Below are 15,882 nucleotides of genomic sequence, written 5' to 3'. Positions count from 1 at the left end.
CTGTATATAACCTCCACATTGACTCTGTACTGGTACCTCCTGTATATAGCCTCCACACTGACTCTGCACCGGTACCCCCTGTATATAGCCTCCACATCGACTCTGACGGTATCCCTGTACTGGTACCCCTGTATATAGCCTCCACACTGACTCTGTACTGGTACCCCGTCTATATAGCCTCCACATTGACTTTGTACTGGTACCCCCTGTATAAGGCCTCCACATTGACTCTGTACTGGTGCCCCCTGTATATAGCCTCCACATTGACTCTGTACTGGTACCCCTGTATATAGCCTCCACATTGACTCTGTACTGGTAGCCCCTGTATATAGCCTATTTGACTCTGTACTGGTACCCCCTGTATATAGCCTCCACATTGACTCTGTACTGGTACCCCCTGTATATAGCCTCCAATTTGACTCTGTACTGGTACCCCCTGTATATAGCCTCCACATTAACTCTGTACTGGTACCCCCTGTATATAACCTCCACATTGTCTCTGTACCGGTCCCCCCTGTATATAGCCTCCACATTGACTTTGTACTGGTACCCCCTGTATAAGGCCTCCATGTTGACTCTGTACTGGTACCTCCTGTATATAGCCTCCACATCGACTCTGTACCGGTATCCCCTGTATATAGTACTGGTACCCCCTGTATATAGCCTCCACACTAACTCTGTACCGGTACCCCGTCTATACAGCCTCCACATTGACTTTGTACTGGTACCCCCTGTATAAGGCCTCCATGTTGACTCTGTACTGGTGCCCCCTGTATATAGCCTCCACATTGACTCTGTACTGGTACCCCCTGTATATAGCCTCCACATTGACTATGTACTGGTAGCCCCTGTATATAGCCTCCAATTTGACTCTGTACTGGTACCCCTGTATATAGCCTCCACATTGACTTTGTACTGGTACCCCTGTATATAGCCTCCATTTGACTCTGTACTGGTACCCCCTGTATATAGCCTCCACATTAACTCTGTACTGGTACCCCTGTATATAGCCTCCACATTGACTCTGTACTGGTACCCCCTGTATATAGCCTCCACATTGACTCTGTACTGGTACCCCTGTATATAGCCTCCACATTGACTCTGTACTGGTACCCCCTGTATATAGCCTCCACATTGACTCTGTACTGGTACCCCCTGTATATAGCCTCCACATTGACTCTGTACTGGTACCCCCTGTATATAGCCTCCACATTGACTCTGCAGGTTCCCCCTGTATATAGCCTCCACATGACTCTGTACTGGTTCCTCCTGTATACAGTACTAGTGCCCCTGTATATAGCCTCCACATTGACTCTGTACCGGTTCCTCCTGTATATAGCCTACATTGTACTGGTGCCCGCCTGTATATAGCCTCCACATTGACTCTGTACTGGTACCCCCTGTATATAGCCTCCACACTGACTCTGTACTGGTACCCCTGTATATAACCTCCACATTGTCTCTGTACCGGTCCCCCTGTATATAGCCTCCACATTGACTCTGTACCGGTACCCCTGTATATAGCCTCCACATTGACTCTGTACCGGTACCCCCTGTATATAGCCTCCACATTGACTCTGTACCTGGTACCGCCTGTATATAGCCTCCACATTGACTCTGTACTGGTACCCCCTGTATATAGCCTCGACACTGACTCTGTACTGGTACCCCCTGTATATAACCTCCACATTGACTCTGTACCGGTCCCCCTGTATATAGCCTCCACATTGACTCTGTACTGGTACCCCTGTATATAGCCTCCACATTGACTCTGTACTGGTACCCCCTGTATATAGCCTCCACATTGACTCTGTACTGGTACCCCCTGTATATAGCCTCCACATTGACTCTGTACTGGTCCCCCTGTATATAGCCTCCACATTGACTTGTACTGGTACCCCCTGTATATAGTCTCCACATTGACTCTGTACTGGTAGCCCCTGTATATAGTCTCCACATTGACTCTGTACTGGTACCCCCTGTATATAGCCTCCACATTGACTCTGTACTGGTGCCCCTGTATATAGCCTCCACATTGACTCTGTACTGGTACCCCCTGTATATAGCCTCCACATTAACTCTGTACTGGTACCCCCTGTATATAACCTCCACATTGTCTCTGTACCGGTCCCCCCTGTATATAGCCTCCACATTGACTTTGTACTGGTACCCCCTGTATAAGGCCTCCATGTTGACTCTGTACTGGTACCTCCTGTATATAGCCTCCACATCGACTCTGTACCGGTATCCCCTGTATATAGTACTGGTACCCCCTGTATATAGCCTCCACACTAACTCTGTACCGGTACCCCGTCTATATAGCCTCCACATTGACTTTGTACTGGTACCCCCTGTATAAGGCCTCCATGTTGACTCTGTACTGGTGCCCCCTGTATATAGCCTCCACATTGACTCTGTACTGGTACCCCCTGTATATAGCCTCCACATTGACTATGTACTGGTAGCCCCTGTATATAGCCTCCAATTTGACTCTGTACTGGTACCCCCTGTATATAGCCTCCACATTGACTCTGTACTGGTACCCCCTGTATATAGCCTCCAATTTGACTCTGTACTGGTACCCCCTGTATATAGCCTCCACATTAACTCTGTACTGGTACCCCCTGTATATAGCCTCCACATTGACTCTGTACTGGTACCCCCTGTATATAGCCTACACATGGACTCTGTACTGGTACCCCCTGTATATAGCCTCCACATTGACTCTGTACTGGTACCCCCTGTATATAGCCTCCACATTGACTCTGTACTGGTACCCCCTGTATATAGCCTCCACATTGACTCTGTACTGGTACCCCCTGTATATAGCCTCCACATTGACTCTGTACCGGTACCCCCTGTATATAGCCTCCACATTGACTCTGCACCGGTTCCCCCTGTATATAGCCTCCACACTGACTCTGTACCGGTACCCCCTGTATATAGTACTAGTACCCCCTGTATATAGCCTCCACATTGACTCTGTACCGGTACCTCCTGTATATAGCCTCCACATTGACTCTGTACTGGTACCGCCTGTATATAGCCTCCACATTGACTCTGTACTGGTACCCCCTGTATATAGCCTCCACACTGACTCTGTACTGGTACCCCCTGTATATAACCTCCACATTGTCTCTGTACCGGTCCCCCCTGTATATAGCCTCCACATTGACTCTGTACCGGTACCCCCTGTATATAGCCTCCACATTGACTCTGTACCGGTACCCCCTGTATATAGCCTCCACATTGACTCTGTACCGGTACCGCCTGTATATAGCCTCCACATTGACTCTGTACTGGTACCCCCTGTATATAGCCTCCACACTGACTCTGTACTGGTACCCCCTGTATATAACCTCCACATTGTCTCTGTACCGGTCCCCCCTGTATATAGCCTCCACATTGACTCTGTACCGGTACCCCCTGTATATAGCCTCCACATTGACTCTGTACCGGTACCCCCTGTATATAGCCTCCACATTGACTCTGTACCGGTACCCCCTGTATATAGCCTCCACATTGACTCTGTACTGGTACCCCCTGTATATAGCCTCCACATTGACTCTGTACTGGTATATAGTCTCCCCTGTATATAGTCTCCACATTGACTCTGTACTGGTACCCCCTGTATATAGTCTCCACATTGACTCTGTACTGGTACACCCTGTATATAGCCTCCACATTGACTCTGTACTGGTACCCCCTGTATATAGCCTCCACATTGACTCTGTACTGGTACCCCCTGTATATAGCCTCCACATTGACTCTGTACTGGTACCCCCTGTATATAGCCCCGCTAATGTTATTTTACTAGTGATCTTTTTTTTCTTTTAACCTCTATTTAACTTGGCAAGTCAGTTAAGAACACATTTTTATTTACAATGACGGCCTACCCTGTCCAAACCCGGATGTTGTGTGCCACCATATGGGACTCCCAATCATGTCTAGATGTGAAGCTGCCATGATTAGAACCAGGTACTGCAATGACAACTCTTGCACTGAGATGCAGTGTCTTAGACAACTGCCCCGCTTGGGAGCACCAATTATTTATTTTTAATTACTTGTTCCTTTTATTTCTTATTCTTATTCGTATTTTATAACTGCATTGTTGGTTAGGGCTTGTAAGTAAGCATTTCACTGTAAGGTCTACACCTGGTGTATTTGGTGCATGTGACTAATACAATTTGATTTGATTTGATATTGTATCAATTACTAGAGCTATGCCCTCTCTGTCTACACAGAAACCTATGGCCGGCTCTCCAGATTCTCCATGGAAAGAGCTTTTCCGTCCATGACTAAGCTTAATCTGTCTGGGAAAGTGGCCCTTCAAGTAAAGTCAGCCTTATATCCGTATAACAACACAGTATTTATTGACAGTGTGAATCTAATCACCCATCCTGAGATCAAAAGAGATAAATCATCAACATGGGGGATGGATGTTGACCTGTAACCCTCTGACCCCATCCTGTTCGGGGTCATCTAGGAACATAATGGAGAATGTATTGATTACCCAGCTCAGTGGTGATGTCCTCCTGGGCCAATAACCAACCCTTTCTCCTGCCCTCGTTTAATACTTCCCTCAAAAATCTAAAATAATTTAATTAGTGGGACCATATTTCTGAAAACAGTAATTTCCTTTCAAAACAGTGAAGGGAAGTGAAAAGTGCACACTGTGGGAGAAAGGATAGATAATTGGGACATTATTCACAAAGTATTGTCTTTTAGATCTTGAATACAGATACATGGACAGGGAGGACCTGATCCTAGATCAGTACCTCTACCCTGAGACACTTTATGAACACAGATTCGACTCTTATTCCATGTAGAATCATAATGGATATTGTATTAATTATTACCATGTGGTGATGGGTGAGGCAATGCCTATAGGCTTACATAGCTCCAAGGTCATGGATATCCAAGACCACACCTGGGTACCAGTGAGACCATCACAGGCTGATTCATCTATCTCGTTGGCCAGTTTTCCTGAAGAAGGCACAGTTGGGGTCAAATCGTTGCTTGATTAAACCAACACTTGAGAGCTTAATGATTCTCTCTAATCAAGTTCCTGGGACAAGTTTATTTTTAAGTACGTGCGCACAACACTTCTTCCTGCCTCTTCTGTGTTTGACCCTACTCTAGTTGGACAACCTGGATGAGCAGGCTGCTCAGATCAGACGGGAGCTGGATGGACGCCTGCAGATGGCCGATCAGATTGCCAGGGTGAGTCTGATAGCCTACAGACGTAGGATCTTAATTTGAGCCAGTTTGCTGCAGCAGGAAATGTGAATTATTATGTGGATTATAATGAATGGATATTTTTGTAGGGGTTGATAAAAAATCCCTACAAAAAAATCTTCAGGGAAAATCAAGTTTGAAATTTCAAATTGGAAATGACAAACTGCAGAAGCCTTTTTAATACACTCCAAGTAAAAAAAGTTTCTCCTGCGTCAGGGTGATTGAAGTAAGATCCTACAGCTGTATACACACCGCAGTAGAACAACATCAACACACGGGTAACATTGTGCTGAGCTACATAAGAACCTCAGTTTGTAGGCTAAGAATCTAAATGGCTTTACTATGCGAGTTCCCTATTCTAGAAACAGCTTTACATCACAATGAATACTGTAGGCTACATACAGTATCTGTTAATCTATTGAATGACAAGCATTTACATTAGTGTTGACAATTTGGATATTTTATAAGTAAAGTGTCTTTCATTTACAGGATGACTAGTCAACATGGACACAAAAACTGACTTGATATCTAGTAAAAACAGTTTTGTACAACAATTTTTGGTAAATGTTATAATTTTTTTCAAAGGGTGGCAAGTTCCCCAAGTTTGTGTCGAAGGAGATGGAGCACATGTACATAGAGGAGCTAAAGGCATCGGTGAACCAGCTGATGGCCAACCTGGAGAGCATGCCCGTGTCCAAGGGAGGAGAGTTCAAACTGCAGAAGCTGAAGAAAGGACACAACACCTCCATCATGGACATGGGCCAGGAAGACGAGAACACACTGTCCAAGTCTGATGTGGTGCTCTCCTTCACTCTGGAAGTAGGTACCCTAATCCTGTCTAGGAAGGATAAAACCTCAGCATTTTGGCATTATGACAGAATATCCTAAATACAGTGTTACCATTCACCTGCCTGTCTTTATAAGCAGGATAAGTTATCAAAAACATGATCAACCTATTTATGTGCAACGTATCAGTGGTCTGTGGCAAGGAAAACACTGTTTCTATTGAGGTCTGTGGTGGTGGTAGTAGTGGTGGTGGTGATGATGATGATGATATAGCAGATGTTTACCTCAGCTGGCCCTTTGATAAACTAGATCTGATTTGCACTTTCATTGGTCTATTGGTTATTTTAGAACATGGATACATTCCATGCCGAAGTCCCAGTGTTTGCACTTATGCTTTAGTTTTCTTCTATCTTGATAGATGTATATAAATCTACACCAGGGCCCGTATTCACATAGCGTCTCTGAGTTGGGGTGCTGAATGATCTAGGATCAGGTTCTCCCTCTTATTAGTTATGATTTGAAATGCAAAACTGATCCGCTCTCATACTCTGAGACACTTGTGAATATATACCTAGTATAGATTGCAAACAGTTTGCCCTCCAGCCATAAGGAAAGAGAAGAACAAATAGATGAACAAAGAAGGAGTGAAATAACAGATCACAAGGTATACCTAGGTAATGTAGTGAAATAAAATACCTCCTTTTTTACATTTCATAGCAAACTTCATAATAACTCATTATAGTAACTCTGGTTATGATGAACAATCTAAGAGAATACGATATACTCAGAAGAGCCATTTCTGTTCCCCTAGCTACTTAAGAAGGACGTTCTAGCACTGGCAGCAGGATTGGTGGGTCCCCTGCGGGACGGTTGAGCTAACGTAGGCTAATGGGATTAGCATGAGGTTGTAAGTAACAAGAACATTTCCCAGGGCATAGATATATCTGATATTGGCAGAAAGCTTAAATTCTTGTTAATCTAACTACACTGTCCAATTGACAGAAGCCATTACAGTGAAAGAATACCAAGCTATTGATTGAGGAGAGTGGACAGTTTTGAACATGAAAAGTTATTAATAAACAAATTAGGCACATTTAGGCAGTCCTGATACAACATTTTGAACAGAAATGCAATGGTTCATTGGATCAGTCTAACACTTTGCACATATATTGCTGCCATCTAGTGGCCAAAATCTAAATTGCACCTGGGTTGGAATAATACATTATGGCCTTTCCATTGCATTTCAAAGATGGTAAAAAATAAATACAGAAAAACGGTTGTTTTTTTCTTTGTATTTTCTTTTACCAGATCTAATGTGTTATATTTTCCTACATTCCTTTCACATTTCCACAAAGGTCAAAGTGTTTCCTTTCAAATGGTACCAAGAATATGCATATCCTTGCTTCAGGGCCTGAGCTGCAGGCAGTTAGATTTGGGTATGTCATTTTAGGCAAAAATTGAAAAAAAAGGGGCTGATCCTTAACACCACTCCCTCCCCAGTCTGGTCTCAAAGACATGTAACATAGTAAATGTAAATCTGGAACACTCAAATTAGTATATGTTACGTTTGGTACGTTACATAAGGAAAGTAAAAAATGAAAGTAGGGTGGTTGGATAGGTGCATAACGTGAACGTCTATCAACCCAAAGGTTACGTGTTCGAATCTCATCACCTATCCACCTAGCTCACGTTAGCCACAATAAATTGCAATTGCAAACATCCACAAATTAATACATACTAGAGGTCAACGACGATACAGATACCGATTATTGGAGGACCAAAAAAGCCGATACCGATTAATCGGATTATTTTTATTTTTTTATTTGTAATAATGACAATTACAACAATACTGAATGAACACTTATTTTAACTTAATATAATACATCAATCAAATCAATTTAGCCTCAAGTAAATAATGAAACATGTTCAATTTGGTTTAAATAATACAAAAACAAAGTGTTGGAGAAGAAAGTAAAAGTGCAATATGTGCTAAGTAAGAAAGCGTTTCAGTTCCTTGCTCAGAACATGAGAACATATGAAAGCTGGTGGTTCCTTTTAACATGAGTCTTCAATATTCCCAGGTAAGAAGTTTTAGCTTGTAGTTATTATAGGAATTATAGGACTATTTCCCTCTATACCATTTGTATTTCATTAACCTTTGACTATTGGATGTTCTTATAGGAACTTTAGTATTGCCAGTGTAACAGTATAGCTTCCTTCCCTCTCCTCGCTCCTCCCTGGGCTCGAACCAGCAACACAACGACAACAGCCACCATCGAAGCAGCGTTACCCATGCAGAGCAAGGAGAACAACTACTAGAAGGCTCAGAGCGAGTGACGTTTGAAACGCTATTAGCACGCGCTAACTAGCTAGCCATTTCACTTCGGTTACACCAGCCTCATCTCGGAAGTTGATAGGCTTGAAGCAATAAACAGCGCAATGCTTGACGCACAACGAAGAGCTGCTGGTAAAATGCACAAAGTGCTGTTTGAATTAATGTTTACCCGCCTGCTTCTGCCTACCACCGCTCAGTCAGATGCTTGTATGCTCAGTCAGATTATATGCAACGCAGGACACGCTAGATAATATCTAGTAATTTCAACCATGTGTAGTTAACTAGTGATTATGATTGATTGTTTTTTATAAGATACGTTTAATGCTAGCTAGCAACTTACCTTGGCTTACTGCATTCGCGTAACAGGCAGTCTCCTTGGGGAGTGCAACGAGAGAGAGGCAGGTTGTATTGCGTTGGACAGTTAACCCAACGTTCCTAGTCCGTCATTGAAAATAATAATGTATAAAATAAAGGTCTAAAAAAATAAAATGAAAAAAATAATAATAATAAAGAAATCGGCAAATCGGCACCCAAAAATACAGATTTCCGATTGTTATGAAAACTTGAAATCGTCCCTAATTAAATCGGCCATTCCGATTAATCGGTTGACTAATACATACCATAGGAAACGTAGCATACATACTAATTAGAGTGTCTCGGATTTACATTTACTATGTTACGTCTACCCCTGAGTCCAGGTTGCCCTCCCAGCAGTTGATTATAGTGTTGAGAAGAGAAGATGATTATGGTGCTAAAACTGAAACTACTGCTTTATAGATTGGAGAGGCTGGCCTGATTTGTAGCTTCTGTCATGGAATTTAGTGATGGGGGTTTTGCCCCCATTGTCTTTCCCATTTTAATTATCATGAGTTTCAGTTTGCTTGAGTAGGTCTCTGTGTTATCATCTTTCTCTCAGTCAGGGTGTAGGGCACCTTGATAATGGCTGGAGCGGAATCAGTGGAATGGTATCAAATACATCAAACACATGATTTCAATGTGTTTGTTGCCATTCTGTTCGCGCCGTTCCAGCCATTATTATGAGCTGTCCTCCACTCAGCACGCTCCATTGGTTTAAGGTACTTTAAGATATACTGTAAATGTTGTTGACCAATAGAGCTACGGCTAATAATGAGTTTTAAACTAATGATTGTTAATGGGGTTTTTATGAGGTTATTCTGTATGCATTTATCTATGTGGGTTTCTGCCTTTGATCAACAAGGTCAAGGTGACTGTTGTAGTTGTGTAAAGGGCTGGGGCCCGTTCAGGAATGTGCAGAGCGCTCAGATGTATTGTCTAGACCAGATACAGTAGGGTTGTCTTTCATGTAGAATAGAGAGTAATGGTAGCTCTATATTTAATACATTTCTGCTACATTGTGAACCTTACTGAATACACCTGTGGTTTAACAACATGATGTTTGTGTGTGCCCTTCAGGTGGTTATCATGGAGGTGGTGGGCCTGAAGTCTCTGGCTCCTAACAGGATTGTGTACTGCACTATGGAGGTGGAGGGAGGGGAGAAACTGCAGACAGACCAGGCCGAGGCCTCCAAGCCAACGTAAGATCCTACTATCTCTCTGACTCTCTCTCTGTGCCTTTGTCTCTCTTTCTCTCTCTCACCTCAACCTGGCTTTGCTCAACATCCACTTACTAATGTGTTCTCATGGTATTTGAATGTAGTCACCTTCTCTTCACACTTTGATTTCTGAGTCAGCTGTTCAAAGTTGTGAAAGAAGGCTCACAGTGTAATCTTCCGTTTAGAACAGTCCGTCTCCATGGGATTTAGAGGGAGGTCCGATGATGAGTCAATCTCAGGTCATGAGCATACCAAAAAGGTTCTCCTTTGAACACCTCACATTCACCTACGGGTATAACCATATAGATACATCCAGAAACTATATCTAAGGGTCCAACACCGTAAGTTGGTTCATGTTCATCATGGTTACAGCCTTTCGTCATCCCTGCCTGAATGATGATGATGATGGGAGGTGAATGTGTCGAACATGATCATGTCTCCTATAATGAAGGACACAGTCTGTAACAGTACAGTGTGTCTATGAAGCCAGTCTTTCTCTCTTGTGATGTTTAGTGCGTGAGCTATTTCAGGGACACATCATCCTGCTTCTTTCCTTCTCTGACACTGATTGTGCCGACAGACAAGGCAGCTCTGCTTCTAGCTCCTAAGCAACTTTACAATATTACAGTTGGAAATAACTTTTGAATATCAGAGCGGTGGTAACTCACCATCATTACGACCTGGAATACGACTTTCCTGAATTGGATCCTTTGTTCATACCCCCCAGGGCAATTTAACTTATCCCAGAGGCTGCTCCAAGTCGAAGCCAGCGAGAAGAGATATTCGGAGTGGACTTCTAGTCCGACTCAGTAGGTGGGCACACCATCCACCACTTCCGAGTGTATTACTCGCTAATGTTCAGTCTCTGGACAATAAAGTAGACAAGCTCAGGGCGAGGATCTCCTACCAGAGACATACCAGGGACTGTAACATACTCTGTTTCACGGAATCATGGCTCTCTCGGCATATACTATCCCTGTCCATGGAGCCAACTGGGTTCTCATTTTATTCGCGCAGACAAGAATAAAGAGCTCTCCGGGAAGAAAAAAGGTGGGGGTGTATGCTTCATGATTAACACCTCATGGTGTGATTGTGATAACATACAGAAACTCAAGTCACTTTATTCACCCGACCTAGCATATCTCACAATCAAATGCCGACCGTATTACCTCCCAAGAGAATTCTCTTCTGTTATAGTCACAGCCGTGTATATTCTACCTCAACCCGATGCCATGCCAGCCCTCAAGGAACTACACCGGACTTTATGCAAACTGGAAACCCCACATCCTGAGGCCGCTTTTATTGTAGCAGTGGATTTTAACAAAGCAAATTTGAGGAAAACGCTACCAAACTATCAACACATTGACTGTAGTACTCGCTTAGGAAAAGCACTAGATCACTGCTACTCGCCTTTTGGAAATGCCTACAAGGCCCTCCCTTCGGCAAATCAGATCACAACTCCATTTTGCTCCTCCCTTTCTATAGGCAGAAACTCAAACAGGAAGTACCCATTCAAAGGTCTATTCAATGCTGGTCTGACCAATCGGAATCCATGCTTCAAGATTGTTTTGATCAAGCAAATTAGGATATGTTCCGGGTTGCTTCTGAGAATAACATTGATGTATACACAGACACGGTGCTTGAGTTCATCAGGAAGTGTATAGGGGATATTGTTCCCACGGTGACTGTTAAAACATACCCAAACGAGCGGCTGCCGGCCCTAGACGGCATCCCTCAGAGGATGCGCAGACCAGCTGGCTGGAGTGTTTACGGACATACTCAATCGCTCCCTATCCCAGTCTGCTGTCTCGACTTGCTTCAAGATGTCCACCATTGTTCCTGTACCCAAGAAAGCACTCACTTCTGTCATCAAGAAGTGCTTTGAGAGGATACTTTACCTGACACCCTAGACGATGCAATCGCCATCGCAATGCACACTGTCCTATCCGATCTAGACATGAGAATTACCTACGTCAGAATGTTGTTAATTTACTATAGCTCAGCCTTCAACACCATAGTACCCTCCAAGCTCATCATTAATCTTGGGGCCCTGGGTCTGAACCATGCCCTGTGCAACTGGGTCCTGGACTTCCTGACGGGCCGCCCCCAGGAAGTTGATCGTGGACTTCAGGAAACAGCAGAGGGAGCACGCCCCTATCCACATCGACAGGACCACAGTGGAGAAGGTGGAAAGATTCAAGATCCTTGGCGTTCACATCATTGATAATCTGAATTGGTCCACCCACACAGCCAGTGTGGTGAAGAAGGCACAACAGCGCCTCTTCAACCTCAAGAAGCTGAAGAAATCTGGCTTGGCTCCTAAGACCCTCAGAAACTTTTACAGATGCACAATTGAGAGCATCCTGTCAAGCTGTATCACCGCCTGGAATGGCAACTGCACCGCCTACAACCGCAGGGCTCTTCAGAGGGTGGTACGGTCTGCCCAACGCATCACCGGGGGCACACGTCCTGCCCTCCAGGACACCTACAGCACCCAATGTCACAGGAAGGCCAAAAAGATCATCAAGGACATCAACCACCCGAGCCACAGCCTGTTCACCCCGCTATCATCCATAAGGCGAGGTCAGTGCAGGTGCATCAAAGCGGGGACCGAGAGACTGAAAAACAGCTTCTATCTCAAGGCCATCAGACTGTTACACAGTGCATTTCACTACACCCACAATAACATCTGCTAAATATGTGTATGTGACCAATACATTTAATTCAGGTGAGAGAGAGAATAGGGAGAGAGTGAGAGAGAGATGGAGAGATGGAGAGAGAATAGGGAGAGATGGAGAGGGAGATGGAGAGATGGAGAGAGAATAGGGAGAGAGTGAGAGAGAATAGGGAGAGATGGAGAGAGAGATGGAGAGAGAGATGGAGAGAGAGATGGAGAGAGAATAGGGAGAGATGGAGAGAGAGATGGAGAGATAGAGAGGTAGAGAAAGGGGAGAGGGGCAGAAATGGAAAGAATGAGAGAGGGGAGAGAGAATAGAGAGGTAGAGAAAGGGGAGAGGGGCAGAAATGGAAAGAATGAGAGAGGGGAGAGAGAATAGAGAGGTAGAGAAAAGGGGAGAGGGGCAGAAATGGAAAGAATGAGAGAGGGGAGAGAGAATAGAGAGGTAGAGAAAGGGGAGAGGGGCAGAAATGGAAAGAATGAGAGAGGGGAGAGAGAATAGAGAGGTAGAGGGGGAAAGGTAGAGGGGAGAGTGAAAGAGAGGGAAAAGGAGAGGGGAGATGGAGGTAGAGAGAGGGGGAGAGCAGCCTCTGTGTGCTCTTACTGTAGTGCAGCCAGGCAGGGAGAGACTGATTAGGACACAGCATCTCAATGGAGCTGGAGAGAGTACCCATCCAGCACTCATGGAAATGACAAGCATCACGTGCTGCTAGCTAGGTGTCTGCTTATCCATCACATACACCATCACACATACACTGTACACACGCTGCCCCCACACTACACGCAAAAACGTACAATCACGCATACAAACAGGATAACACAAGCATGCAGGTACACAAACACAAGCATGCATGACCACGTATGCACACAGACATTGTTTGTACACTCAAAAAAACGAAAACATGCACACAACACGTACACAAAGCTCATGTAATTCACCAGGCATGGATTGACTAGGGCGTCATGGGTGAGCCATACACAGCCACTGTGTATCTTAGCAATCTGCAGCGACGTATAAGTACTGTACTTATGGGAAAACACTGACACAACCTTTGACTGGACAAGCTTCAACTACCCCCATTGTAATATACACGATGCACACCGATGCAAGGTCAAATACAACACAATAATGAAATCCATTTGTGAAGACTGATTGATAGGTGATGGGGGTTGATGTAGTACTGGGATGAGGGACCAGCATACGCACCGTGGTGACTGTTTCGTCCTTTGTATTGACATGGGACTTACTCCAAGCCACTCAACCCAAATATGAATTAGACACTAATTTATATGCTGCACAGTAGGAGTATGACCTTGGTGTTGCTGCTTCCATCGGCAAGGTCCCCGTCATGTTCTTCAAATGGCCTGTTGCCTACCACACACACACAACGCTGCAGCTACCTCCAAACACACACACACACACAACGCTGCAGCTACCTCCAAACACACACACACACACAACGCTGCAGCTACCTCCAAACACACACACACACAACGCTGCAGCTACCTCCACACACACACACACACACAACGCTGCAGCTACTCCACACACACACACACACACACACACACACAACGCTGCAGCTACCTCCACACACACACACACACAACGCTGCAGCTACCTCCACACACACACACACACACAACGCTGCAGCTACCTCCCACACACACACACACAACGCTGCAGCTACCACACACACACACACACACACAACGCTGCAGCTACCTCCCACACACACACACACACACAACGCTGCAGCTACCTCCACACACACACACACAACGCTGCAGCTACCTCCACACCACACACACACACAACGCTGCAGCTACCTCCACACACACACACACAACGCTGCAGCTACCTCCACACACACACACACAACGCTGCAGCTACCTCCACACACACACACAACGCTGCAGCTACCTCCTCCACACACACACACAACGCTGCAGCTACCTCCACACACACACACAACGCTGCAGCTACCTCCACACACACACACACAACGCTGCAGCTACCTCCACACACACACACACACACAACGCTGCAGCTACCTCCACACACACACACACACAACGCTGCAGCTACCTCCACACACACACACAACGCTGCAGCTACCTCCACACACACACAACGCTGCAGCTACCTCCACACACACACACACAACGCTGCAGCTCCACACACACACACACAACGCTGCAGCTACCTCCACACACACACACAACGCTGCAGCTACCTCCACACACACACAACGCTGCAGCTACCTCCACACACACACACAACGCTGCAGCTACCTCCACACACACACACACGCTGCAGCTACCTCCAAACACACACACACAACGCTGCAGCTACCTCCAAACACACACACACAACGCTGCAGCTACCTCACACACACACACAACGCTGCAGCTACCTCCACACACACACACAACGCTGCAGCTACCTCCCAACACACACACACAACGCTGCAGCTACCTCCAAACACACACACCAAACACACACACAACGCTGCAGCTACCTCCAAACACACACACACACGCTGCAGCTACCTCCACACACACAACGCTGCAGCTACCTCCACACACACACACACAACGCTGCAGCTACCTCCACACACACACACACAACGCTGCAGCTACCTCCACACACACACAACGCTGCAGCTACCTCCACACACACACACACAACGCTGCAGCTACCTCCAAAAAACACACAACGCTGCAGCTACCTCCAAACACACACACAACGCTGCAGCTACCTCCACACACACACACACAACGCTGCAGCTACCTCCACACACACACACACAACGCTGCAGCTACCTCCACACACACACACACAACGTTGCAGCTACCTCCACACACACACACACAACGCTGCAGCTACCTCCACACACACACACAACGCTGCAGCTACCTCCACACACACACACACAACGCTGCAGCTACCTCCACACACACACACACAACGCTGCAGCTACCTCCACACACACACACACGCTGCAGCTACCTCCAAACACACACACACAACGCTGCAGCTACCTCCAAACACACACACACACACAACGCTGCAGCTACCTCCAAACACACACACACACACACAACGCTGCAGCTACCTCCCACACACACACACAACGCTGCAGCTACCTCCAAACACACACACAACGCTGCAGCTACCTCCACACACACACACACACAACGCTGCAGCTACCTCCACACACACACACACACAACGCTGCAGCTACCTCCACACACACACACACACACAA

The 15,882-nt window shown here is 45.7% G+C and overlaps 1 protein-coding gene across 7 annotated transcripts in view; it reads left to right on the top strand.

Annotated features, from left to right (window-relative positions):
* Nucleotides 1-15,882, top strand: part of LOC115142418 (calcium-dependent secretion activator 1-like) — a 204,625-nt gene that overhangs the window by 119,646 nt on the left and 69,097 nt on the right. For all 7 annotated transcript variants that reach the window (XM_065002615.1, XM_065002610.1, XM_065002607.1 and 4 more), the window contains exons 4-6: nt 5,143-5,223; nt 5,824-6,057; nt 9,794-9,915. In XM_065002615.1, the coding sequence (XP_064858687.1) occupies nt 5,143-5,223; nt 5,824-6,057; nt 9,794-9,915 (437 nt within the window). The remainder of the gene's footprint in view (nt 1-5,142; nt 5,224-5,823; nt 6,058-9,793; nt 9,916-15,882) is intronic.

This window comes from Oncorhynchus nerka, linkage group LG2 (assembly GCF_034236695.1).
Source record: "Oncorhynchus nerka isolate Pitt River linkage group LG2, Oner_Uvic_2.0, whole genome shotgun sequence".
Classification (NCBI taxonomy): domain Eukaryota; kingdom Metazoa; phylum Chordata; class Actinopteri; order Salmoniformes; family Salmonidae; genus Oncorhynchus; species Oncorhynchus nerka.
Note: the sequence above shows the minus strand (reverse complement) of the source record. Positions and strands in the feature narration are given on the sequence as shown.